General features: G+C 46.9%; 1 protein-coding gene across 1 annotated transcript; it reads right to left on the bottom strand.

Annotated features, from left to right (window-relative positions):
* Window positions 1-81: 81 nt before the first annotated feature.
* On the bottom strand, window positions 82-26,313 carry GEMIN8 (gem nuclear organelle associated protein 8). Its single transcript, XM_060003023.1, has 4 exons — window positions 26,200-26,313; window positions 12,239-12,283; window positions 11,178-11,619; window positions 82-579 (listed from the first exon to the last, which is right to left on the bottom strand). The coding sequence occupies exons 2-4, from the start codon at window positions 12,248-12,250 to the stop codon at window positions 320-322; spliced, it is 714 nt and encodes a 237-aa protein (XP_059859006.1). The 5' UTR covers window positions 12,251-12,283; window positions 26,200-26,313; the 3' UTR covers window positions 82-319.

Here is a 26,313-nt window from a genome sequence, read left to right as displayed (position 1 = left end):
AAGGCCTTTGCCTAGTTCGGCTGGGTTAAAGATACAAGAAAACAGAAACGCAACAACTAGGCAGTATCTCCAAGCGAGAACTTTAATGAACTGGTCGCTCTTACTGACATTAAAAACCAGTGGGATGTATATGAAATTCCCACTTCACCTCAAGAGAAGCTCTCTCGTGTTGGCGGCAGGACGCGTCCTGCCCACCTCCAGGTGGCTGACATTACCCCCGCCCCCAGGGGACTTTGGTGAACGTGCTCATTAGTCAGCCTTACCCAGAGAAGAGCCACGGGAGAGGGGGAGGGGGGACAGCGAGAGGAAGGGGTGCGGCTCAGAACTTGAGCGGGATGACTGGCCAGTACTTCGGCTGCTTGCGGTCGCAGTGCTTGTCGAAGCTGAGCTGCACGGCCGCCTCCATGGCCTGGATCTTGGCGGCGCTGGCCCCGTACAGGTGCCGCATCTCGGCCCGGCGCCGCTCGCCGGGCCGCTCAGCTGGGGGCAGCACGGAGCGGCGGCGCGTGTCGCGGTACAGGTCGTGGTCCGCGTTCACGTAGTCGTTCAGGCGCGCCGCGTCCAGCTGCTGCTGCCGCCCTGGGAAGCAAGCGACACGGGCGCCGGCGACGCCGTGAGCCGGGTGATCTCGGCTGGCCCCCGGCCCCCTCCGCCCTCCTCCTCTCACTGCCCCACGCCCGCCCAGCTCGGAGGTTCTCGGGCCCAGCTCGGAGGTTCTCGGACTCTAAGGCGTGACCTGCGCCGGATTATCGTTATCTCCTTAGTTAGGAGGCGCATCGCTCGCTCACTCACTTATCAGAGGGCTACACGCAAATAGAAGTGGCAACAAGCCACCAGGAAACGTGTCAGTCCAAGTTATCCAACCTCTGCAACGGGCCCTGAAAACAGAGGAGAGAAATGCAACCATGTGGGTCTCCGTCTACACCGCTGCCCACAAGCTGCCCGGCGGGGCATGGCTGGTGGCGGTCTCATGGTTTCAAACACTGCACCGGGCCGGCAGGGAAAGGAAACGCTTCCCGGAAAGTCCAGTGTTGCAAGAAGTAGTACTTCCCACCACAAATGAGATGGTGGGGAAAAAAGTCACCTCTTTGGAAGCGGTATGGGTTTGAGGTCATCTGGAAGAGGGCAAGGCTAGCAGTTACAGAACTCCACCACGATCACGATCTCTGCGTGCGTCGCAAACGCAAATCACACTACACAAGGAAAGGTTAACCGATTCAACCCTTGTCAAAGGTAAAAGGGCCAAGAAAGGATAATTCTGCAGATGGCAAGGAGGCCTTGGCCACCTCATCTTGCTGCTGTGTTGCCCGCAGCAGCCGGTCCCCTTCCTCACCGAGGAATGGGACCTGCCCCTTCACCTCCCAGGTCAGCTTAGGCTAAACTTCAGGTGGCACGGTTATATGCTCTAATCCTACGAATTTAAATGGATTCTTGTAAAGCAAGACAGATTTACTCAGGTTATTCTCCCCTGTCGATTTTTACTGTAACAAGTCCTAGGATCATAACTTGTATTCTTATGTAAATAGAAACAACATAAAAATGTCAACAAAACATAAGGTCAAATTTAGCCAACTTACAGATTTTTGTGACTGTCAAGAACAGAGAAACTGGTAGCACAATGCACACATCTGTAGCCACTGTTAACAAGAGAAATACTAAGGAGTGAAGATGGTTGTAGGGGAATAAAACAATGATATAAATCATTCTTTCCTTCGTTAAAAAAAAAAGTAGCAGAATGAAAGCTGAGTATGGAAGGGAACACAACAGTGAGCAAGTCAAGTGACTGGCGAGATATTTACATGGCTATGCTATTTATGTGGCTAGGCACAGACACTCCCAAATCCCGTTCTTTAAAAATCGTACCTTGGAGCTGGAGGGAAGGAGTTTTATACTCTTGGAAACATTATTAAAAATGCACACGACCATTTGTCTCTTAGCACACCTGCAGTTTGTTTTTAATTTTTTTAATTGTTTTTCCCCCTGGAGTCAGTGCCACCACCTTCCCCCTACACTTGGTGATGCTGCTCCCCCGCTAACAGAGAAAAGAACGCCGGACATGAAGATAAAGGGTTCCAGCTCTACATCACGCTTTACTGCTTACAATGTTAGAAAAGGCATTTTGCCTCACTAGATTTGGAGTTTCTCATCTGTAAAATTAGGAGGTTGGGACTGACCTCCACCGTCGCTTCTGCAGTTTGTTTTTATACAAGGAAGTACTATGGGAATAAGCCAAATGACTGTCAAGCAAAAGACATGCAATATAACTGTTACCTTATCCATGAAAAAGACAGAATTGACCTACTGTGAAAGGTGGAAGTAAACCAAAATATTGGCTTGATATGCAAATGAATGGGAGGTCAACAAGCATTTGTTTCTCATTTTTGGTCTTTCTGGTAAATCTGAAACTTCAGGATTTAAGATGTTCAATTCTCATGGGTGTCTGAATTCTACCCCCTCCTCCCCTGGGGACTACTCTTCCAAAGGCTTGGCATCTCCACCCGAGCCAGGGACAGAAGAGCCCCTTCTGCCACCTGTGACACGTTACCAATCCTCGGCCCCGAGGAGGCGATCCCACGTGATCCCTCAGAGCCTCTGCATGTAGACGACAGAGGCTCCCAGACCACGGGCCTTTCACTCTCGAATTTGTCCCAAGACTATCATCATTCTCACTGACAGATTTAGTGACACAGCAGATGTTCAACTTCCTGTCGAAATCAGTCTCAGTTTAAGTTTTAATAAACACTGGAATTTTTGCTATCTTAGTAAGTGTTGCTCTCTGCCGTTAGGATATGTGAATTTAACCTTTTTACTTTTGCATCTTTATTTTCCTTTTCCTTATAACTTAACATGGTTATAACGATGCTTCTTTCTGCTGCCCTTCTGACAAAAACTATCTTGCAGACGTTAAATCAGTCTAACAATTTATACGCCAAGAGCCGTTTCCTCTTATTGACAGCTGTGGATGAAACGCTACGTGACACCAAAGCAACCCCAGCTGGCCGGCCGTCAGTGAAGCCTGTGCTGTTTTCCAAGTCTGCACTCAGCATGTGCTCATCACAGCAACCATCATGGGGTTTTATTCCTTAATAGACTTTATACCGTGTAAGAATAAAAGACACGGCCCTCTGCTCTCAGTTCTCTATTTTTATCTCCTTCCCATCCGGGTTTCCTCATGAAAATTTAAGGCCCAAACCCTGGTCCCCTCCCAGTCTCACAAGAAGTGTGGAGGTTTCCTGGTTTCCTGCACGGCCGGTAGTTGCCCTCAAACATAGATCGGAGGGACGGGAAGTGGGTCCCCTGGCACCAGCGGCCCACCTGCGGGAGTCCACTACGGGGGAGGGCACTGTGGCCTTTACTCACCCTGTCTCCCCAGCCCTGGGGGAGGCCGCAATGCCCGACTGAAAGCAGGTGCTCAGAGGTTGTCAAGAGAGAGCTCAGACAAAGGCCAGACATTATTATTATTATTATTATTTTTGCAGTACGCGGGCCTCTCACTGTCGTGGCCGCTTCCGTTGCGGAGCACAGGCTCCGGACGCGCAGGCTCAGCGGCCATGGCTCACGGGCCCAGCCGCTCCGCGGCATGTGGGATCCTCCCGGACCGGTGCACGAACCCGTGTCCCCTGCATCGGCAGGCGGACTCTCACCAACTGCACCACCAGGGAAGCCCAGACATTATTTTTTGTAAACAGCTGTTCCTTCCAGATGCTACTGGAAAACAATGACAACCCAGGGATAGAGAAAGAGATGCTCGACTCTCAAAAGGCGCTGCGTAGAGCCCCCTCCCGCAGGTCCTTGAGTCTCCATGGAGGAGAGGTTGGGGGAGGGGGAAGGAAGGGGCACCGCTGAGTTGGGGGTCTGATTTTGTTCCCTTACATTCGAGTTGCTTTGCCTCTACTTACTCACACAAAAAAAAGTTCTAACATTAGACTATAAATTTGAAAAACAGTCAGCTTAAAACTAAATACCCTCAGACTAGCTGGGCGCTGGAGGCTACAGGTAGCACGTGAAAGTACTTTAGTGTATACTGACCTAGAGGACCAAGCAAGCCTGAGGATGCAATACTCACTTGAAGGCATCCACTTATTCTAGGCTCCATTTATTGCTTCCTCCCTCCTAATGAAAGAAAGGATTCTCAATCACTGGTGGTTTTTCTTCCTGTCAAAACAAGGTGAGGACTCAGCCAGCCAGATGGAGAGTCATCTGACTGAAGCAGAGAAGTCGAACAACACACTTCACAAATAACTGAACAGGGGCCTTGTCATGCAGAGGTCGGTCATTTTTCCCAAAAACAGCTGTGGGACTCAATGTTACCAAGCACTTTTTTCTTGTAGGATACTTGACCAAGGCAATTTGTGTTAATACAAATCAGAGTATCTTTTTCAATTTCAGCTTTAAAACAGGGTTGTAGTGGGGTGAATAGCCTCCCCGCAAATTTCCATCAACCCAGAACCTCAGAATGTGATCGTATTTGGAAATAGGGTCTTTGGGGATGTAATTAAGCATTGAGATGAGATGATTCTACATTAGGGTGGGTCCTAAATCCAGTGAGAGTGTCCTTATGTGAGACAGAAAAGGACACATACAGACACAGGGGGAAACCATGTAAAGATGACGGCAGAGGTCAATGAAAGCCAGGAGCCGCCAGAAGCCGGAAGAGGCAGGCCCTAGAGCCCTTGGAAGGAAGCGTGGCCCTGCCAACAACTTGATTTTGGTCTTCCGGCCTGCAGAACTGTAAGAGAATAAATTTCTGTAGTTTTCAGCCACACGGTTTGTGGTAATTTGTTACAATAGTAACAATTAGGAAACTAATTCAGGGGTTACCATGCATACAGAGTTAAAACAGGAAAAACAGTATTATACTATTAAGGAGAAACTCTACTGGACTCCATCTGTGTTCAGGATATATAACCTTGATATTTTTTGTCTCAATCTATACATTTACATGGTGTTACCAACGTAGGCTTAAAGTCTATAAAGGAAAAAACAATCATGGGAAGTCACTTGCACTTCAGAGACCCTGACATAGCAGGAAAACATTCATTCAGTATTCCAAGATAATTAGCTCAAAGGCAGAACATTTTGGAGGACAAAGCACTAAGACAAATGAGTGTTAAAGAATGTGATTTCCCTCCATTTTTCTAGGATTAGCATGTCTGATTATATTCTCTGCTGTGTTGCCAGAATTAATGACCTCAGCACAACCGAGCGAAAGCACAGACTTGATTTATATCATGAATGCCTCATTTCTGGCTTGTCAGCAACACACCCAGAACACAGGTGCTTGCCAGCAGAGCTGGAGCCATTACTGACGGGTCTTCCATCCTCACCCCACATCCCTCACTCGACGACAGATGTAATCCCCAAGTCCGTGGGCAATCACCATGTTTACTTTTAGAATAAAAGTGCGTTTCCATCCCTCCCTTCCATTTTTCTATGGCCATTCACACGTATCTTCTCACGGACTGCTTTGATGCCCCGAACATCTGGACTAGATGAAACACACACATGGTGGAATTGTGCTCAATCAGTATGATTCCACACTTCAATCTCATTGACGAAACTAAGACGGCTCCCTGAACACTGGGCCGTAGGTTTCGTTATATCTTCTAGGTTTTCTGTGGAGGGTGCAATGAGGGAGAGTGGGACGGGTTCCAGCAGACTGACTGAAGGCTCACTAGGAAGACTAGAGTCTAAACCTTCCTGCTCGGGTGGACACAACGTAAAGGAGCAGATGTCGCCCATCAAATGTCTACAAAGTACACCTGGGCCCTTGGTAAGACCAGCACTTTTGAGTGCTGGGCGGGGAGTGCACTCAGCCCTTTCTTTCCCTCTCATTCCGCACTGCCCCCATCCCTCAAAGCCTAGTGTGCGCTCCGTTTCTCCACCACCAGCCCGTGGAGCTCCTCTGACCACTGAGCCCACTCACTCACTGGCTCTTCCCCTCATTTGCAAAACTACCCATGGCGCACACCATAAATGGCTCTTGTAGGTATCATTTTAAACTTGATTTTGTCTTCTCTTCCCACGTGGGTTTATGCTCTTTGAGAAATGTCCCTGTTTGGACCCGACATCTACCCCCAAAACACAGGTGACAACTATCTGATTGGTTCGTGTAGAGACAACAGTGGCAAGGGTTTGTTTCGGGGGGCCTGCTTCTCTACGGGGCATGACAACTTTCACTCATTTTCCCTCTAAGTATTAGGACGAGGACCTCGCAGTCTCAACTGATGGTTATTTATGACTATAAAATGATACCTTCCTTAACCTAACAATAAACATTTTTCCTAAGAAATAACTGACAACACAGCTGACCTTTTAAAACTTCACAACTGTCTACTTTCCCATAAGTAATGTTACCAGTGAAGTTTTAAATAACAGCAATATCTCGCTAGGAAATGATGACATATAATCAAAAGCATGCCTGTTACTGCTGCACAAAAAAAGAGTTCTTTGTTTACCCTACTTAATATTTTTTTGGTTTTTATTGCTGAAATATGTGAAATTAGAGACTGTCTGGAAGAATGGTAATCACAAACAAGAACACGTTGTCCAGTCTAAAGGATTTTATCCCAAGAAAATACTAAATAAGACACAGATGATGATGAATTATATAACGTATACATTCCTTTGGAGGTGAATAGTCCTGAAAAGCTGTATCTTTCAAGTTTAGCTACGTTTTCCCTTGCTAGTAATATTTTATACAATCTGTGTTCTCTAAATGATTCATGTTCAGGGCTGAATTTGTCCTAATTGAATAAGTAGCTTCTAGTGGCTCAAAGAGCAAAACAACTTCAACCAGAGTATTCACATGACTCAGGTCCCTCATCTCTTTATTCAAACATTTCCCAACCGTGTATGTAACTCAGCCTCTGTGAGCATTTCTAGCGAAGGTAATGGATTGGAAAGCACCACGGGCATTCCAATTACTTATGTCTGAATGCCATCATTCATGACTGCTCCAAGGAACACGAATTGATCCTATACACCACTGAAAGTGCTGGTGAAAAACCTAGCGCTGGTGAAGTGCTGCCCATTATTTCTGGTGGGGCAGCGTCAGGGCCTGGCGGCTGCTTCTCACAGAGACCGCATCTTTTGCAGGAAGATTAGATTCCGACACCAAAGCCTTGTTCTCACCCTCGCCAGACAACACTCATGTCTCCCTGGGACCTGATAAAGCTTTCAGGGCGGACTGCAGGACACAAGAGCATCAGAGATCCCAGCACAAGCAATTTTGAATTATGCTACAATTGCACGTTTTTAAAGCACAAAGTAGCGGAAGCTCAATGCGTTTAGTGCTGTTATGAGGAAGGTGGAAGCAGGTTCATTTCCCCAGCCCGTGTAGTTTACTATATTAACTTATATCAAGCAAGAATGTCCTTGAAACAGAACTAAAAGTTGTGGTAATGACTACTTTGACAAAATTGTATTAGTGGCTCAATTTGACGGATATCAAAGCTTTTCATTCATTTATGTTTTAAATATTCTAAATCAATTAAAGAGTTTGAAAAGTGCTGCCTAGGGCAGAAATATATGACTTCTTTTTTTTCGAAGTCAGAGAATACTTTATTAAAAATATGCAGAATCTTAAGCACTCACTAATCAGCAACCAGAGATGATCATACTAAGTGAAGTCAGACAGAGAAAGACAAATACCATATGATATCCCTTCTATGTGGAATCTAAAATATGACACAAATGAACTGATCTATGAAACAGAAACAGACTCACGGACATTGAGAACAGACTTGTGGTTGCCAAGAGGGAGGGGAGGTGGGAGAGGGATGGAGTGGGAGTTTGGGATTAGCAGATGTAAGCTTTTATATATAGGATGGATAAACAAGGTCCTACTGTAGAGCACAGGGAACTATATTCAATATCCTGTGATAAACCATAATGGAAAAGAATATGAAAAAGAATGTGTATATATGTATAACTGAATCACTTTGCTATGCAGCAGTAATTGACATGACATTGTAAATCAACTATACTTCAATCAAAAAAAATAACAATCAAGCACTAATCAAGACAGTATCAGAGTAAAACCAGTTCATGGTTAATAATCCATGTTAAAGGATGAGTTATTAGCAACAAACCATAACAAGCAACACTCCTTGGGCACTGACTTCCGTACAGAGCACTGTTGTATAACTTTTATCTCATTTAATCTTCATAGTTAGCACCCCATTCATTAGAATCCCCATTTCACAGATGAGGAGACTGAGGCACAGGGGAGCGGTGCACAGGATAAGAACTTCCAGCTAGTAACTGCTGGAGTGGGGCTAGAAGCCTGTAATTCCAGCGGTCCTGCCACAGCTACTCCTGTATAATTCTACTAACAATAATGTAAGTATTGGTGAGTAGGGATGGAGGTTGTAAGGGTTTCCATAAAATTCCCTTTTTTGTTGGTTTGCTATCTAGATCACGGTAAAACAAACATGTACCAGATTTTCTTCACAGCAATGACAAGACCTGTGTGGTTCACTTTACGTCCCACTCACAGACTGCATTTGGAAACAAAGAAAATTCTGACAGGGTGATTGTATTAGTTTCCTAGGGCTGCTGTAACAAAGTGCAGCACACTGGGTGCCTTAGAACAACAGAAATGTCTTGTCTCACAGTTGGGGAGGCCGGAAGTCTGAGATCAAGCTGTCAGCAGGGCCATGGCCGTCCAGAGGCGCTAGGGAAGGTCTGTTCCAGGCCTTTCTCCCAGCTTCTAGCAGTTCTTGGCTTGTGGCAGCAGAACTCCAGTCCTCTCGTGCCATTCTCCCTGGGTGCACGTCTGGCTCTGTTTCCAAATTTTTCTCTTTTTATAAGGACACCAGTCATACTGGATCAGGGCCCACCCTAATCTCATTTTAACTTGTTACCTCTGTGAAGACCCTCTCTCCAAATAAGGTCACATCCTGAGGTCTGGGTGGGGTTTAGGACTCCAATAAATCTTTTTTTTAGCGGACACAATTCAACCCATAACAATGACGATAATAGGACTTGGAGCCCTGATGTCAACTAAGCAGATTTAGGGATGATATCAAAGGAAACATGCAGTTCCTCAAGTTTATAAAATATTCAATGCCTACATCACCTTGTAAAATGGCCCAAAGAACCACAGCAAGTTTAGCACTTCATGGGATAAGGTTTGAAAAGTTCTTATTTAAGGCTCATAATTAATACTGAAAGACTTCATTCATTCATTCAAAATAATATTAAGTGCCACGCAAAACTTAGCAGGCAATTTTCACGACTTTTTCTTAACCTACCTGACAAAGGCAAGACACAGAAACAGGGATGGTTCTTAACCAGACATCTGTAACTTAACTGACATGTGAAGGACACATTTCATTATTCTATTTTCACATCATTCATCTCTACTTTTCATTGAATAACTCTGTCAGGTTCATTTTAAATTAGCAGGTCATTCAAAATGGCCTTTTAGATGGCTGGGGTTTGCTCCCATCCTTAATTACAACTTCTATCATAAATGTGGCACTCTCTCTGGCAGGAAAAACATGTTCTTCTGCCTTTGGGTACGGACAACAGAAACAAGCTCTGTCTCCATCATATTTTCTTTTGCAAAAGCTGTAACAAACGGCATTCCAACCACACGTGGACATGCTCCAATGCCAAGTCTCCCTCATCTGTTACATGCTTTTAAATTAGACTAACAGTTATTTCAAATGTATTTTGAAAAAAGGTAAAATTTATTCCTGAAGATCAAGGAAAGACATGCATTCTACGTGTAATAGAAAGTACTGTTTTAAAAATACTTGTTTGCATATACTTTCTAATATGCATCAAAGAAGTCAAAGGTTTAATCAAAAGAAGGGAAGTAAAACTGAATGAGTAGTGAAGAATCATAGGCAGACACTAAAGGGCATGAGACTTTATACACAGCCCACTGCTCAGTTCCTGGCACCCAGTGGGGGAATCAATACATGCTCGCCCATCATTAGGAAAACACAGATCAATCAAGATGTAAATGAAATGCACCCATCCCCAGGCTTCTATGTCTCCGTTTACTAGAAAATTCTAGGCAAAATATATAATTAGAACTCAATAAAAACAATATTGAGATGGCATGTTGTAATAGGGAGGAAAGCATCTGTATGTCTGTTAGAGACACTGAAAATGTAAATGGGCTGGTGAATCTTAACAGTAAGGAAAGCACAAAAAGCACTTTTAGTTTTTTGTGGCAAGTTAGTAAGAAATTAAAAACATAAAATTCCTGCTTTCTGACTGAAGATTTAAGACCATTATCACAATTCTCTAACCCCAGGAACAGACAGCCATGGCACAGAATCAAACCGGAGAGGGTAAATACCAGGCATTTTGTTATTCTTTTTAGGTTCCCACTGGTGTCTACTCTGGAGGGAGCTTGAGATTTAAGACCCGGTAGCTCTGCAGCACCAGGGCAGTCTGAGCTGTGCACCAGTGAGGCGGCAGCAGCATTTTAGGAACCTAGTGGTCCTAAGCCCTGAGTCTGTGCTAGAGGAACGAGCACAGGAACTGGAGTCACACACACCTTGCTTTGAATCCTAACAGCAAATTACTAGTTGATACCACAGAACAAGTCAATGAAGCTCCTGAAGGCTCACTTTCCTTATACGTGAAATGGGCTTAAAACCTTGAGGGACTGTTGTGTAGACTAGGGAATGCGCGCGCGCGCGCACACACACACACACACACACACACACACACACACACACACACTCCTCTGGTGTAGTGTCTGAAATTCAGTAAATGGCAGAGGTACTATTAGGATAAGTTTTGTTCTAGAACTAAAAAAAAAAGTCCTATATTAAAACAACCCTGAAAACTAATATAAGTGAGGTACCACATCACCAGAGCTTTTCCAGGCTAAGGATTGGGTTTGAAATATTATCTGTATCCAAGGGAGGACTTAGAAGGTTATAAACGAGGGCAGGATGGGACTTTCCTGGTGGTCCAGTGGGTAAGACTCCATGCTCCCGAAGCAGGGGGCCTGGGTTCAATTCCTGGTTGGGGAACTAGATCCGGCATGCATGCCACAACTAAGAAGCCTGCAGGCCAGCGAGTGCTGAAATGAAGATCCTGCGTGCAAAAAGTAGTAGCCAGGGCAGCCAACATAAATAAATAAAAATAAATGTGGGCAGGAGACAAGGCCCGGGGCGGGGCCGTGGAGAGGGGCGGGCTGCACTTACTGCGCTCCTCCTGGTGCCTCTCGGTTTGGGCGAAGTACTGGCGTAGCTCCTCCGTGATCTCCATGTTGCTCACGTCGCATTCTATGCCGCCATCGTCGGACTCGCTCTCTTTCTCCTTCTCCTCCTCTGCGTACCAAGCTGGCTCTTCTCTGCCGCGTGGATGTGGTCCACGCCCGCCAGCATGTGAATGACTGTGGTGGGAGTCCCAGGAGGCTGGGGGATGCTCGTAGCAGGACTGAGGCCTTCTGCCCTCCTTAGCATAAGCGCTCTGGGGAAGGCCCATGGCAGAAGAGTACCACGGGGACATGAAGCAAGATTCCATGGCCTTCCGATAGGCATTCTGGTGGCAGCGCATCCACGCCATCGCTTGATGGTAATGTTGCCAGTATCTTGCGTAGACCGGATGAGAGGGCCAAGACTCCACAGCTAGCGCTGTTGCCGGCTACAAAACAAAAAAAAATGTAGGCTAGACAGCACGTGGTTCAGCCTCAAGAGAAACCTTCAAACGTTCAATCAAATAACCGGGTGTTTACTGCGTATCTACTAAATATCTCCTCTCCACGAGGGTGCTACGGGGCCAAGGAGAATATAAGACGGGTCCACGCCCACGATGGGCGCCAGGCATGTGCACACTTGCTCTGAAGTACATGCGCATGAGGCATACAGAGAACAATTAGTTTGAGGTTACGGCCCATTATAAAGTGGGGACAGAGGCTCATTTCTAGATGAGACGCAGGGGGCAAGAGGACCCGATGTCTATCATCTTGGGCCTTTCTACCCACTGTGATTAAATGACTAATTCCAAGTTAGAAACGCCTGCCAAGAACCACATGAACTGGTGAACATGATGTTCTCCGGTCCCTCCCTCTCTGCCCCCTAAACGTGTTGGCGGCCCACTCCTCAGTGCCTGGGACAAAAGATGACGAGCAACACACACGATGGTGCTCTACCTTTAGTTTTCTGATGTATTTCTTTGGTCTTCTCCATCATGCAATGAGACACCAAGACCTTAACGACTAAAACTTACCTTTTTTCTCATCAGTTAAAAAAAAAAAACTTACCTCTGCTGTCATCTGTGATTGTGAAAGTCCAAACGAGCGCCGAAACTAGGAAAGAACAAGCAGAGTGCAGACGTCTGGTCAGTCCAGGGCTGTGATATTCATAGCTATTTTGCGGTTTGCATAGCAGCTCCTCAGAGGCTGCTGTCTCCCCAGGATGGTGCCTGATCTTCACGCAACACACCACGACAGCACAGACACCTGGGCTAGTGGTCTGAAAAGGAGGGATCCCCTTAGGTGTGATTCAGTGGCTCAAAGTACACTGCGCTTTTCAAGTATAGTACCTGTTTGCCTATTGAAAGTAAAGTCCACGAGAGTAACCACATAAATAGCTAGTCATATGTATGTAAAAAATACACGGAACATGAACTAAAAATGTACAACTATTACTTTATTTACTAACCCATAGTTCATGCCAATGCCTATTTAAATTAACCCTGGAGGGCTTCCCTGGTGGCGCAGTGGTTAAGAATCCGCCTGCCAATGCAAGGGACACGGGTTCGAGACCTGGTCCGGGAAGATCCCACGTGCCGCGGAGCAACTAAGCCCGTGTGCCACAACTACTGAGCCTGCGCTCTAGAGCCCGTGAGCCACAACTACTGAAACCTGTGCTCTAGAGCCTGCGAGCCACAGCTACTGAAGCTCGCGTGCCTAGAGCCCGTGCTCCGCAACAAGACAAGCCACCGCAATGAGAAGCCCGCGCACCGCAACAAAGAGTAGCCCCCGCTCGCCGCAACTAGAGAAAGCTCGCGCACAGCAACAAAGACCCATTGCAGCCAAAAATTAAACAAATAGATTTATATATAAAAAAAGTTCATAAAAAAATAAAATAAATTAACCCTGGATCTCCCAGAGTCCTGAGTAGAATAGAATACATCTTGCCAACTCACTGGAAACCTTTGTTGGGTCTTGCTGCAGGCCTGGGACTCGGAGAAGCCTCTCTAAATAAAACAACTCTCTCGGCTGGGTTGTACCCTGGGCTTTAAGCCCCTCAAATGCACCTTGCTTTGGTTTTGACTGCAAAAAGCATCTTTCAGCCAGCGTGTGACACTACACTCCCTGCCTACCCACACTGCGTCTCTGCGGGAGGAGGAACTGGTCGCTTGGAGACTGTAAGGTCGGATCTTAACAAACGGCACCGCGAAACAGAGGAAAGCTTCAGGTGAGCTTTATTAGGGAGCGCTCCCGGGCGAGGTTCACTGGTCCGAGAGAAAGGGGCCAGAGAAGTCGCACCTGGGCGAGGGTTGGGCAAGATTTTATAGGGGAAGAAGGGAAAGGGGTGTGGTGAATCTGGGAGGGCGCAGGGTATTCCTTATTTGGTGGTCTTTTCGGGTATCCTGGGGGACTGTTAGTCCCGCCCCTCGAAAGGCGGGAAGGCTGGGCTGGGTTCAAAGTCCCCAGGTCAGTTCCTGGAACTGGGTGGTCGGGAGAATTTCGGTCTGATGCAACCCGTGAATCTGATTGTGTTCCCCTGCCTCGGGCCAGTTGGCCTTATATCCCGACATCTTTGGTGTAATGGGGCGGCGTTCTGATTTCTGGCTACTTCATGCTGAATTGGGGCGTCGAAAGGGGAGTCGGGCGACCAGAGGGCCGAGGCTTAGGGGAGACCAGTGGGGGGTTCTGTAGGAAGCAAGGTGTAAGGACCGAGGAGCATTTGGTTTGTGGCCACCCGGGAGACTTCCTCCATGCGCCTGCGAAGGAACCTAAGAAAACAGGGAGCAAGCATGCTACGAAGAGGGTGCGGTCCGGTTTTGAAAGAGGGGTGTCAAAGAGTCCCTCTCTCGGCGGGCTGAGGGCCTCTACGACTTGGGGGCAGGAGTGGGAAGGGGAGGTCCCGGTATCGGAGATAGGCAAGAGGGAGGCCGGGTTTAGGCGGGGGGAAGAGGGAAGAGGTCGAGGGAGATAGCAGGGTTTTCAATGAACAGTAGGTGGAACTCCTGGATGCGGGAGGGGCCTAGGAGGTCGACCAGCCGGTGGGAGGAAAGCACGCTTAGTGGGTGGGCCAGAGTCAGTTTGAGTGTTTGTTTGGTCAGTTCGGCTGCGCTGCTAGGGCCCGAAGGCATGGTTGCCATCCCCAATGGTTGGGTCTAGCTGTTTGGAGAGGTAAGCCACGGGGTGGTAGGAAGGCCCTATAGGCTGGGCAAGGAGTCCAGTGGCTATTCCGGCCCGTTCATCCACAAAAAGGTGAAAAGGTCGGTTTGGGTTGGGCAGAGAAATGGAAGAAGAAGATATCAGAGCGTTACGGAGGGTGAGAAAGGCCTATCAAACGGCGGAAGGAGAGGTGAGGAGTCCTTGAGGGGTTTCTTTAGCGGCTAGATATAAGGGTTTAGCGAGAAGAGCAAAGTTAGGGATCCAGTGCCAGAAAAATCCTATAAGGCCCAAAAAGGAGAGAATTTGTTCCGCTGTTTCCAGAGGCTGGAGTTCACGGATAATCCGGGTGCGGTCGGCTGTTAGACCGTTTGTGGTAGCGGTAAGGTGGAGCCCCAGGTAGGTTATAGAAGATACAGATAACTGAGCCTTGGCTGGGGAGACCCGATAACCGCGAGGGCCAAGGTAATTGAGGAGATCTGCAGTATGTTGTCTTGAGAGGCTGAGAGATGGGCTACAAAGGAGGAGGTCATCTACATATTGAAGGAGTGTGCTGGGGGTAAGGGAGCAGGAAGTGGGGTCCCGTGCGAGCGCCTGACCGAAGAGGTGAGGACTGTCGCGGAAGCCCTGGGGAAGAACTGTCCAGGTGAGCTGACTGGAAGTATGGGTATCCGGATCCGTCCAGGTAAAGGCGAAGAGGAAATAGGAGTCGGGATGTAGGGGGATAGTGAAAAAGGCATCTTTGAGATCCAGAACCGTAAAGTGGGCTACGGATGGGGAGATATGGGAGAGCAAGGTGTATGGGTTTGGTACTACTGGGTGGAGAGGAATTATGGCCTCACTGATTATTCAGAGGTCCTGGACCAGGCGATAATCCCCAGAGGCCTTGTGGACAGGCAGGATGGGGGTGTTGCAGGGAGAGTCAGTGGGGATAAGGAGTCCCTGGTTTAGGAGTCTGGTGATAATAGGTTGTAGGCCCCTAAGGTGAGTCTCAGAGATGGGAAATTGGGGCCCTGATGGAAATTTGGAGGGGTCCTTTAGGCGGATGAGAACGGGGGAATGGTGTGTTGCTATTATGGGCTTACAAGTATCCCAGACTTGGGGATTGATTGGGTTCGGTGTGATTGGAAGAGGGGGATAGGAGGGGGAGGGTTCTAGAGACAGGCCAAGAAGAGAAAGCAGGAGTTGGGAGGAGGGGACCTTAGGGTCAAGTCTAACCTGCTGGAGGGAGGCCCCTAAGTGGAAAAGGACACCTCGGCCTAGCAAGGGAACTGGGCAGGATGGTATGACTAAGAAAGAATGAGTAAAAGGGAGTCCTTCGATATGACATGGGAGTGGACCGGTCTGGAGTGGGAAGGATGGTTTGCCATCAATACCCATGACCGAGATCTGGGAAGGAGAAACTGGCCCGGAATAAGTAGGCAGGACCGAATAGGTAGCCCCCGTGTCCATCAGAAATGAGATGGACTTACCCGCTACCTGTAGCGTTACCCTGGGCTCGGCGAGGGTGATGGGGGTCTTCGAGTCCGGGCGCCGTCAGTCGTCAGCCAATCCCAGCAGTTCGAGTGGTAATGCCGTTGGGTCGGCCTGCTCCCCGCATGGAGACGCTGAGGGAGGGCCAGTCGTAGGGCAGTCACTCTTCCAGTGGCCCGTTAGCCCGCAGCTGGGACAGGGCTTAGAAGGAGGTCGGGGATTGGGACACTGGCGAGCCCAGTGGCCTTCTTTTCCGCATTTGAAGCAGACACCTGGCGGGGTTGCCTTTTGCGGACCTCGTGGATGCTGTGATCCACGGGAGATGGCCGGCCTTAGGGCGGCTACAAGGGCTTGGGTTTGGAGGGCCACCTTTTGGTGCAGCCGAGCCTGTCGGCTGGATTCTGCCAAATCCTCATGACCATTATAGACTTTTAAAGGCCATTTTTAATAGATCTCGAATAGGGGTTTGAAGGCCGTCTTCTGCCCGTTTTAATTTCTTTCGGATGTCCGGGGCTGACTGGGTGATAAAATGGGTGGCTAGGACCGCTGCCCCTGCCGGCGTGTCGGGATCCAGCCGGGTGTAGAGAGTTAAGGCCTCTGTAAGGCGATTGAGAAAGACAGTTGGATTTTCGTTAGGTTCTTGGGTTATCTCTTTTAATTTTTTCAAAATTGACTACCTTATGAGCGGCAGCCTGCATGCCAGCCAGGAGGCATTGGATCATGAGGTCGCGTTTACGGCGGCCATCTTGGCCATCCTCATATGTCCAGTCTGGATCGGTGCCAGGTACGGCAGTCGCTCCGACAGGCATGGAGTTGTCGGTAAGGTGAACCTGATCTGCATGGTTTCCGGCAGCAGTTTGAATTCTTTCCCTTTCGTCAGGGGTTAAGGTGGAGGACAGAACCACAGAGATATCGTGCCAGGTTAGATCGTAAGCTTGAGATAGGTAGCGAAATTCTTTGATGTAGTGGGAGGAGTCGGCAGAGAAGGAGCCTAATCGTTTTTCAATTTGAGAGAGGTCCTGGAGAGAGAAAGGGACATGGACTCTGACCAGTCCTTCCACTCCTGCTACCTCCCTCAGAGGGCACAGGAGATTTGAATCTTGGGAGTCGTGAGAGCGTGTATGTGCACTAATTGGCGAAGCAAGGGGCGTGGGAGGAGAAACCGTTGAGGGAGGCGGGAGAGCGGTTGGAGGCGCCTGAGCGCTTCGGGAGGAGGAGGGACCGCTTCAGGGTAGGGTGGAGGTTGGAGAGTTCTGGAGGGGGGAGAGGCGAGAGATTCGGGAGAGTGGGTTAGTGGGGAGGAATCCAAGGGGACTGAGGTTTTGGATGGAGGAGATGTTTGCTTGGCAAGGAGGATTTGAGAGGTAGAACAATTGACGCAAAGGGAGGGGCGGGAGCGCAAATACCAGAAGGCCTGAACATTGGGGACCTCGGACCATTTGCCGTCCTGCGGCAGTAATTATCTAGATCACGGAGGATGTTAAAAATCAAAAGTCCCTTCAGGATTGATTTTCTAGAGGATATTGTGGCCAGGCCACAGTGGAATAGAAAATAAGCCGTCGGCAACGGAGATCTTGGGAGAAGCCGAGGGCTGTAAAATTGGCTAGGAGACACCCCAGGGGCGTCTTAGGATCTGGTTTCGATTGTGAGGTTCCCATGACCCCCAGTCTGTCCCTGAGTGAATGGAGAGGGAGAGAGGCGTCCCTGGTCTCCGTCTCCAATTCACGGCAGGTCGGAGGGCGGTCAGGCGATTGGGACGTCTCCACAATCACCCGAGGCCCGGCGGGTCGGAGAGCGGTCAGGCAATTGGGACGTCTCCACAGTTGCCCGAGGCCCGGAGAGAGGACGGAGGAGTCCCTGACGTGGCCGCGATTAGGGACAGGGAGTCCGGTGGGCAGGGACTCTGAGGGTCGGAGGGAACAAGGGAGGGGGACTTACCCCGTTTTCTGCCGGATCGGGTGGATGAGTAGAGGTTCCCTGGTTGTCTCCTGGGGGAGGGGAGGAGCGGGCCGCGCGGTAACCCCGGGGCTTGGTACCCCTCCCGGGTTTCAGCACCAAATGTAAGGTCGGATCTTAACAAACGGCACCGCGAAACAGAGGAAAGCTTCAGGTGAGCTTTATTAGGGAGCGCTCCCGGGCGAGGTTCACTGGTCCGAGAGAAAGGGGCCAGAGAAGTCGCACCTGGGCGAGGGTTGGGCAAGATTTTATAGGGGAAGAAGGGAAAGGGGTGTGGTGAATCTGGGAGGGCGCAGGGTATTCCTTATTTGGTGGTCTTTTCGGGTATCCTGGGGGACTGTTAGTCCCGCCCCTCGAAAGGCGGGAAGGCTGGGCTGGGTTCAAAGTCCCCAGGTCAGTTCCTGGAACTGGGTGGTCCGGAATGTCTCCAGGGCAGTTTCTGGAACTGGGTGGTCCGGAAAATTTCAGTCTGATGCAACCTGTGAATCTGATTGTGTTCCCCTGCCTCGGGCCAGTTGGCCTTACAGAGACTCCACCAAGTGACTGCGTAGAATACCTTTGCCCAACAGCCTTGCTCTGCCAGGATTTACTCCCTTCCGTGCTATCTACCTCTTGTGATTTACTGATATGGCAGGAAGCACCTCAAAGTAAAGTTTAATCTGCATCTGCACCTTTTACAGCCTATTTAAAACACACTTCAATTTTTTCCCTTCTGTTCAAGGGTTCAGAGATGCTCAAGTGCCAGCCGACACCAGAATGTACTTAAAAAAAAAGTTAAACAAAAGCAATAGCCTAAAATGCATGAGAATTTAAGCATCTATGAGACAAAACCCCTAACACAATGTGATGCTGAGCAAACAGGTACTTGGGTTTTGAAACTCTGCAAATCAGATACCGAAGGAGTCCTATTTTTCCTACTTTACTTAATTATAGGGTAGAATTTTAAAATCTCCAAGCCTTAAGAAATAAACTTGACTTATTTTGTAATCTCCACCAGATGTTTTGCTATGGTTAATGTGGAACACTGAGATATTAAATTGACCACATCTTTTAAGATTTAGCCTAAAGAGAACGATTCACATTCTTTTTAAATATAATAAGCTTTCAAAGACGGTATTTCCAAGAGGGCTGACATGGTCTTCTGTAAATTTATCTTAAACACAGCCCACACTTCCTGTTCCCTGTTCTACATTCACAAACACACACACATGCAGTGAATGTAAACCGGGGAAAAGCTAACAAATACAGTGAAAATACAAGTGTAAATTATTGTTCACACTACAACTATAATTTAAAGGCTTAAAACATAAACAATTATCTGAAAACCTGGCTAACTGCTATGTGCTTTATAGGCTACCGAAGAAATACATATAAAAAGTCAACACATGGGCTTCCCTGGTGGCGCAGTGGTTGAGAGTCCGCCTGCCAATGCAGGGGACACGGGTTCGTGTCCTGGTTTGGGAAGATCCCACATGCCGCGAAGCGGCTGGGCCCGTGAGCCATGGCCGCTGAGCCTGCGCGTCCGGAGCCTGTGCTCCGCAGCGGGAGAGGCCACAACAGTGAGAGGCCTGCGTACCGCAAGAAAAAAAAAAAAAAAAAAAAGTCAACACAACTAAGGGGCTAACCACCTACAGGAGTAAAACCAACACAAAAGAAATTACAGTAGAAATCAGTATACACTTGAGTGCTGAAGTGTAAGGTACAGCCTTTAAGTGGCTAATTCACTCCAGCCAGGTTTTATATGTCTACCACTGAAATCTGAACAGCTTTCTGAGTGCCTGAAGCACAAAATGACATTAAAGTGAACTCCATGTGTATCTTAATCAAATTTGTTTTAGAGATTAACAATTAGCATAGGAATTAAATTAAAAAAGCCTATGAGACATCTGCGCATCTTGGGGAAATTAAGAGTTTTGAACCCAGACTTCTATGCCTTATAAAATATGTACTTAAAACCAGATCAATGTAAATTAAATATTAATTATCTCGAACTGGGAGATCTGACAGCTTCAGATATATAATAAATATCATTGTGACTGAACACTACTGCAGACCTCAGACGATCCTGTTTTTATTTATAACTGGGAAGATCCAGCCTGGCTTTAGAAGCAGTAGTACCAGTATTCTGAAAATGCACAAGATGGCTTATGAGAGGCTCCCTTCTGCAGAGCTAGAAGTTAGGCATGCGTGGTAGAGTAAACAACTGTTTAAGAGGTTCAAGTGTAATTCAATGAGTGCCCCAGGCTGTTCAAATGCCAATGGCTGTGATTAAAAAGGGATGGGAGTGCTAATTTGAGGAGTGGTTACTTACTTATGCCTTTGATTCAACAAATAATTTGATAGAAGGGCTGCCATGTTCCACTGTGTCAGAAATCACGAAAGGCACTCTGAGCACTTTTGCAAGAAAGCAGCCAGGACTAAGAGCTGGGGTGGCTGAAGAAAGCCAGTCCCAGCATTTGGACCAGAGGCCGTTCAGATTCAGCGCAGGCTGCTGACTACCTATAAAGCATATCAACTGATCTGCCGAGATGCTGACCTCTTTTAAGACCCAGGCCATTAAGGAAAGATGAATTTACATTAATCATGGAACACAGGCACCTTTGTCATCGATTTTCTTCTGATTATGCTTTTCTCATTGCTTTGGCCACCGGGACACTTAGAATCAGATCTGCTGCCATCTTACAGCACGTTTAGAGTCCTCAGGCTCTACGTTCAATATGCCGCTCATGTCACCCTTGGATTTATTATTTTCCCTCCCCAAATTCCAAAACCTATCTATCACATCCTTTTACATTTTAAGTATCTTTAAGATTCCTAAAATCCTGTAGATACTCAATTAAAAAGAGTATCGTTTATATGTGGAATCTAAAAAAAAAAAGATATAATAAATGAACTTATATACGAAACAGAAAGAGATCCACAGACAGAAAACGAACTTAAAGTTACCAAAGGGGGAAGGGGGGGAGGGATACACTAGGAGGTTGGGATTACCATATACACACTACTATGTATAAAATAGGTAACCAACAAGCACCTACTGTATAGCACAGGGAACTCTACTCAGTATTCTGTAATAACCTATAAGGGAAAAGAATCTGAAAAAGAATATATAACTGAATCATTTTGCTGTACACTTGAAACTAATACAACATTGTAAATCAACTATACTTCAATAAAAATAATAAATAAATAAAGTTTTCTTTAAGTTGAACAAAATAATCCTGAGAATGAATGACAAATTAATCAGCCCCTCTCAAATCAAGAAAAAGTATAGGGCTTCCCTGGTGGCGCTGTGGTTGAGAGTCCGCCTGCCGATGCAGGGGACACGGGTTCGTGCCCCGGTCCGGGAGGATCCCACATGCCGCGGAGTGGCTGGGCCCGTGAGCCATGGCCACTGAGCCTGCGCGTCCGGAGCCTGTGCTCTGCAACGGGAGAGGCCACAACAGTGAGAGGCCCGCGTACCGCAAAAAAAAAAAAAAAAAAAAAAGAAAAAGTATAAAAAACACATCCAAAGAAAGAGCAGCTTGCATAGAACTTTATTATGAGCTTGCTATTTCCAGTATTACTGTTGGTATTTTATACCAGCAAATTTTTTTCTCTAAAGGGCCAAATAGTAAATATTCTGGGCTTGTGTGTCACATATACTGTTACATAGCCGTACTTTTTTTTTTAAATTAAAAAAACAACCTATTAAAAATGTAAACATCATTCTTAGCCGTGGGCCATCACTTGGCCACCACTGCTTTACGTTAATCCATTACGAGGCTCCATAGACTCTGTCCTCAGTATGTTGAGCATCCTAATCGTTCCTCGCTTTGCACTTGCAAATCAGTGGAGGAACTTTGAGATTCTCACCCATCTCATAAGTTATTAGGCTCAGAATAAGACTAGTGGAAGCAAGAAAACTGTGATTATGACCAATAGCAATTTGGTGACCAGTTCCTAATACTGGGGACAAAAGAATCCTCTCTGTGACTAAATAAGCATATCGGACCATTTCTTAAAGAGCTCCAGAGACATTTAAGGACTTAATAAAGAAAAACAAAAAACAACCCACCCTAACTCCTGCAAAACAGGATCAATCAACAGGGCTTAGAAAGCATATGTAGTGCCATGATTTCTGATGGAGATTCTACGAGCTGCCCCGGGCTAGGCAGGAACCCAACAAGGACGGGAAGCAGGAACTGGGAAGCAGGAGAGAGTTCCGAGTGTTTATTCCCTGGAAGAAGGAACCCATATCCTTCCCGGCTGACCGCATCAGTTAGCACCCAAGGGAAGGTGAGACCCTACTCTAAGAATGGGCCCTGTTAGCTTTTCAAAACTGGGTTCCACAAAGGAGCTTAAGGACCTAATAAAAATGCCTGGGCTTCTGAAAAGCCAACGTTAAAATAATTCTAGACACTACAGCAGTACTGTCACACACCACCACCAGCTCAAAAGAGAGAAAGCTTAAGGTAGCAGCAGACTGAGCTGCCCTTTCAATGGTTTTTAATTTTATCTTTCATTCCCCACCTCCCCAGAGTGTCTCCTACTTTTTTCTGGCACCTGGCTCTGTGTACTGCGCAGCAACTTTTCTCCTAATGGGATGGTGGAGCTGAAAGAAAAGAGAGGGTCAATGCCAGGGAAGGCCGGGATTCACGGCACTACCAACTGGGCAGCCCTCCCCAGGGAGGACAATGGCACGATAGTCACTGCCCAGCTGAGCTTGGGCGAGTACAGAGACCGAATTCATTGTCTGTCCTCAGCCACCAGAAGAGGAAGGAAAAAAACAGCGTTGAGGTCATTCACGAAACACTGCTGAGGCCCACGGGCAAAAGGCAGTGCCTCTGAGTCTCCAATGATATATTTTTCCGTATAGCCTTTCTTAAAAACTGCACTCATTCTTCAATGACTCTGCTTATCCTGGGAGACACATTTTTAAATGCATAAATATACATGAACAACAACAGACATGAGCTTTGTGGTTTTCAATGGACAAAATGTGACTATTTCCATTGAGTCATTAAACGTTTCCACCAATAAGGAATGTGGCTTTGTTGAAAGGTAGTGACATTGGCCTTTTTTTTTTTTTTTTTTTTGGCTGAGTTGCACAGCTTGTGGGATCTTAGTTCCCCGACCAGGGATTGAACCTGTGCCCCGGACAGTGGAAGCACGGAGTCCTAACCATTGGACCACCAGGGAATTCCTCGTACAAATTCTTTTTACTGCCTATTTAGATTCTTATAAATATAGGATCTAGGATGCATCACAGCAACCAGATAAATAAAACACAAATTCCCTTCGAAATGATAAGGTATCCTCTGTAACTGGATTTTCCTCTCTATCCTCCTTTTCCACTAGAATTCTGAAAATTAAATACACGAAAATTCATCGGCTTTGATTTTTGCATAGAAACACATTCAACGTTGGTCATTAAATAAGATACGCCAACTTTCCCATAAGGCTCTCCCTAATTTGGTTCTCTGAGCCAACCAGAGAATTGGGGGGATCTAATTAGGCCTTCAGTATACACAGTTTCAAGGTAGAAGGAACGGGGTCTGCTGGAGATGGCTCAAAATAAATGACGGTATGGTGAGAAATCTGAATTACATACATTGAGTCAGATGCAGTTCTACGGAATCTCGGTATATGCGGTAATAACCCTATCAGAGAAGATGTCTCCCAGTAAACGCACACACTGGTAGGAACTTCCTCAACTAAGACAAATGAGAAAATGAGGTTTTTTGGAGAGCACTGCTTCTTGCCATCACCCCCAGCTTCGATCTGAGGCTGGCAAGTTCAGCTGGCTTGCTGCCCTCAGAGGCTCCCTCCTGTGGCTTGGCGTGGTCCCGGCTTAGTGATTCAGACATCAGAGATGGCTCAAGTCTGAAAGGCCTTTTCCCACCCTCAGCAGTCCAAGCTCCATCTTTCCTCCAGACACAGGCCTCCTACAAGCGCACAAGCTAGTGTGTTTAGAAGGCCTGCCTCTGTCCACCTATAACAGTTAAGATGGATGGGTGAGGGAGCCTCAAACCTGAGTTTCATTTCCCTTTCATTCTCTCGACCCCAAGCCCCAATTTACTCTTCTGGCTGTTGCAATAAGAAGCAATGTCACAATGAAGGCACAGCATGGGGAAGGAACTAGTTCCTTGGCTGAAACTTTCATGGCTGAAAGGACGTAGTTAACAATTCTTCTTTTTCATACAAACCATATTCCACCCATAGAACGGCACCGTTTAATTTGTCAGCAAGGGTGATGGATTTGGGAATGGATTTATTTGCAAGTTCACCAAATCCCCATGTGACTAACATAAGAATCAGAAGTGAAATATGAGGACATCCCCAAAACAAGGTTACCCCTTGACTCTTGAACACAACAGGCAATGTGAAAGCTGAAAATTGGGGTAACCGACAAGGACAGAATACAACGCAAAAGAGGAAACAGATAAGTTCCCCTCATTGCAAGTATATTCTTCAAACAGCAAAACCTAGTGTGACCATGAAGGAATAAGGGTTGGACAGGTAGGTAATACAAGTTAAGAGCATAAACCACGACTGGTTTAAAGTGGTTAAAGTCACCACTGGATGTCAGGAAACTTATTTCAAATTTTCCTTCCATAAACACATACAGGGTAATTCCACGTTAATCTCTCTTTTCTGAATTTAAACGGCACTCACTATGCCCCTTTCATTTGGCCATTTAATCAATTACTTGTATGTAGGCCTGGATTCTGCCATCTGTTCCTTTTAAATTTCCTTTTTTCCTTCCAGCATAAAAAAGTCATAGCTAATATTTCCTGCCCTTCGATGCTGTTGGGATCGCCATTTCCTGTTAACACTCTCCTGCAACCTCTACCCTCCCTAAAATCATTGAGTAGCTAGTAACTCAAATAACTCTGGCTATAAAGCTCCAAATCTTTTCGGAAAGTAGATATCTAAATACATTAATATGTTTTCAAAGATATTTTCAAATCATCTGATCTTTGATCAACAAGTTGTGCTCTTTTTTCACCTGTTCACTTTTTTACACTGTTCTATAGCTGGATTTCCTATTGTAGAGAAGTACAGACGTCCCTCGGTGTTCGTGGGGAATTGGTTGCAGGACCTCCCCCCGACAAGAGACCCAAATCCGCGGATGCTCAAGTCCATTACATAAAATGGCGTGGTATAGTCGGCCCTACGTATCCGCGAATGCGGAAGGAAGTTTCACGAGTTCCGCATCTATTTTGTGAATTCTCCAACCTCTACTCTACGCTTACTTGTTCAGTTTTCCTCCCTTTCTGCTCATTTCACCCTATCCTTAAATGTTGCACCCTAAAAACCAAAATAACCCTTCACCCTCTGTAAAACACTTTTAGAATGAAAATTCTCTCTGGAGCTTTAGTTTATATCCTTTCCCAGCACAACAACGAATACTCAGAGGAGATCTGTACACCTTACTGTGAACTTGCCTTCAGTTATGCCTATCCAAAGTTACTAGCTAACAGTCTTGGAAAATATATGGTTTCTGTTCACATTGCCATCCCAAAGGGGCTGTTACTCCTATAAACTATATTAGTAAAAACTGTACGTATAAAGGTTACCCCCATCCCATAATTCATAGGAACTCTGAGAGTAAGTAACTCCAGAAATGTTACTTGTGTTATTAATCTTCAGTCTAAACTTTCAAGTAATGTTATTCTGACTTGAGGTGCAGAACAGCTGAATACAGAATCTAGCCTGTGAAACAACTTTAAAAATCATTCCTGAAAAAAATAAACTTGTTCAGAACCATCTGGTCTGTACTAAGGGACTCTCAGGATTTCAGAGCTAAAAGGTACTTCGTTGGCCACTGGTGCAACTTCACTTAACTACTGAGGAAGAACAGAGGGAAAAGACATTCTCCACCTCCACAGGTACGGCGCAGAGACCGCAGGTACCAAATGTTCTCCAGGTAACTGCCATCAAAACCCCTGACCTCCCACAGAGGACAACGTGCGAGGGAAAAGAGAGGAAAAGAAAACCCCAATTGTTGAATAGACGGGCTAATATCCTAGACTTCCTTCTAAGGATGAGGCTGACCTGGGTGATCTGTTCTGATTCTAGGCTGGATGGGCAAAGTCCGAATTCACCTTCCAGACCTAGCTTGACACAGCGTTACCTGGCACATCAGAATCACAATGGAGAGCTTTCAGAAAAATACCGATGCCGGGGCCCCACTTCTAGAAATTCGAATTTAACTGGTCTGGGATGGAGGCCCGGGCATTTAAAAACCATCCAGTGATTCTGGCGCACGGCAGAGCCGAGGGGCTCTGGAACCAGTTCCCTCTCACAATCAGCGGGATGCTGATAATTACAACGATAACGTGACAGGCAAGGCCTCTGCTCTCCCGGCCTCAGAGAAAGTCAGGCTCAGGGGCCGCCAGGCTCAGGGGCCTCCAGGGGCCTCCTTCACTTCCCAAATGATACCCAGCCGCCCCCGGAGTCACCTCGAGAGCTCGTAGCTTGCAAATCCTGGGCGGTGGGCGAGCAGGGACCTATTTCCGGTGGGAAACAGGATACGCGGTGCGTGGGAGAGGATGTTGCCGGGGCGACTAGACGTG

Source organism: Delphinus delphis, chromosome X, assembly GCF_949987515.2.
Source record: "Delphinus delphis chromosome X, mDelDel1.2, whole genome shotgun sequence".
Taxonomy (NCBI): Eukaryota; Metazoa; Chordata; class Mammalia; order Artiodactyla; family Delphinidae; genus Delphinus; species Delphinus delphis.
Note: the sequence above shows the minus strand (reverse complement) of the source record. Positions and strands in the feature narration are given on the sequence as shown.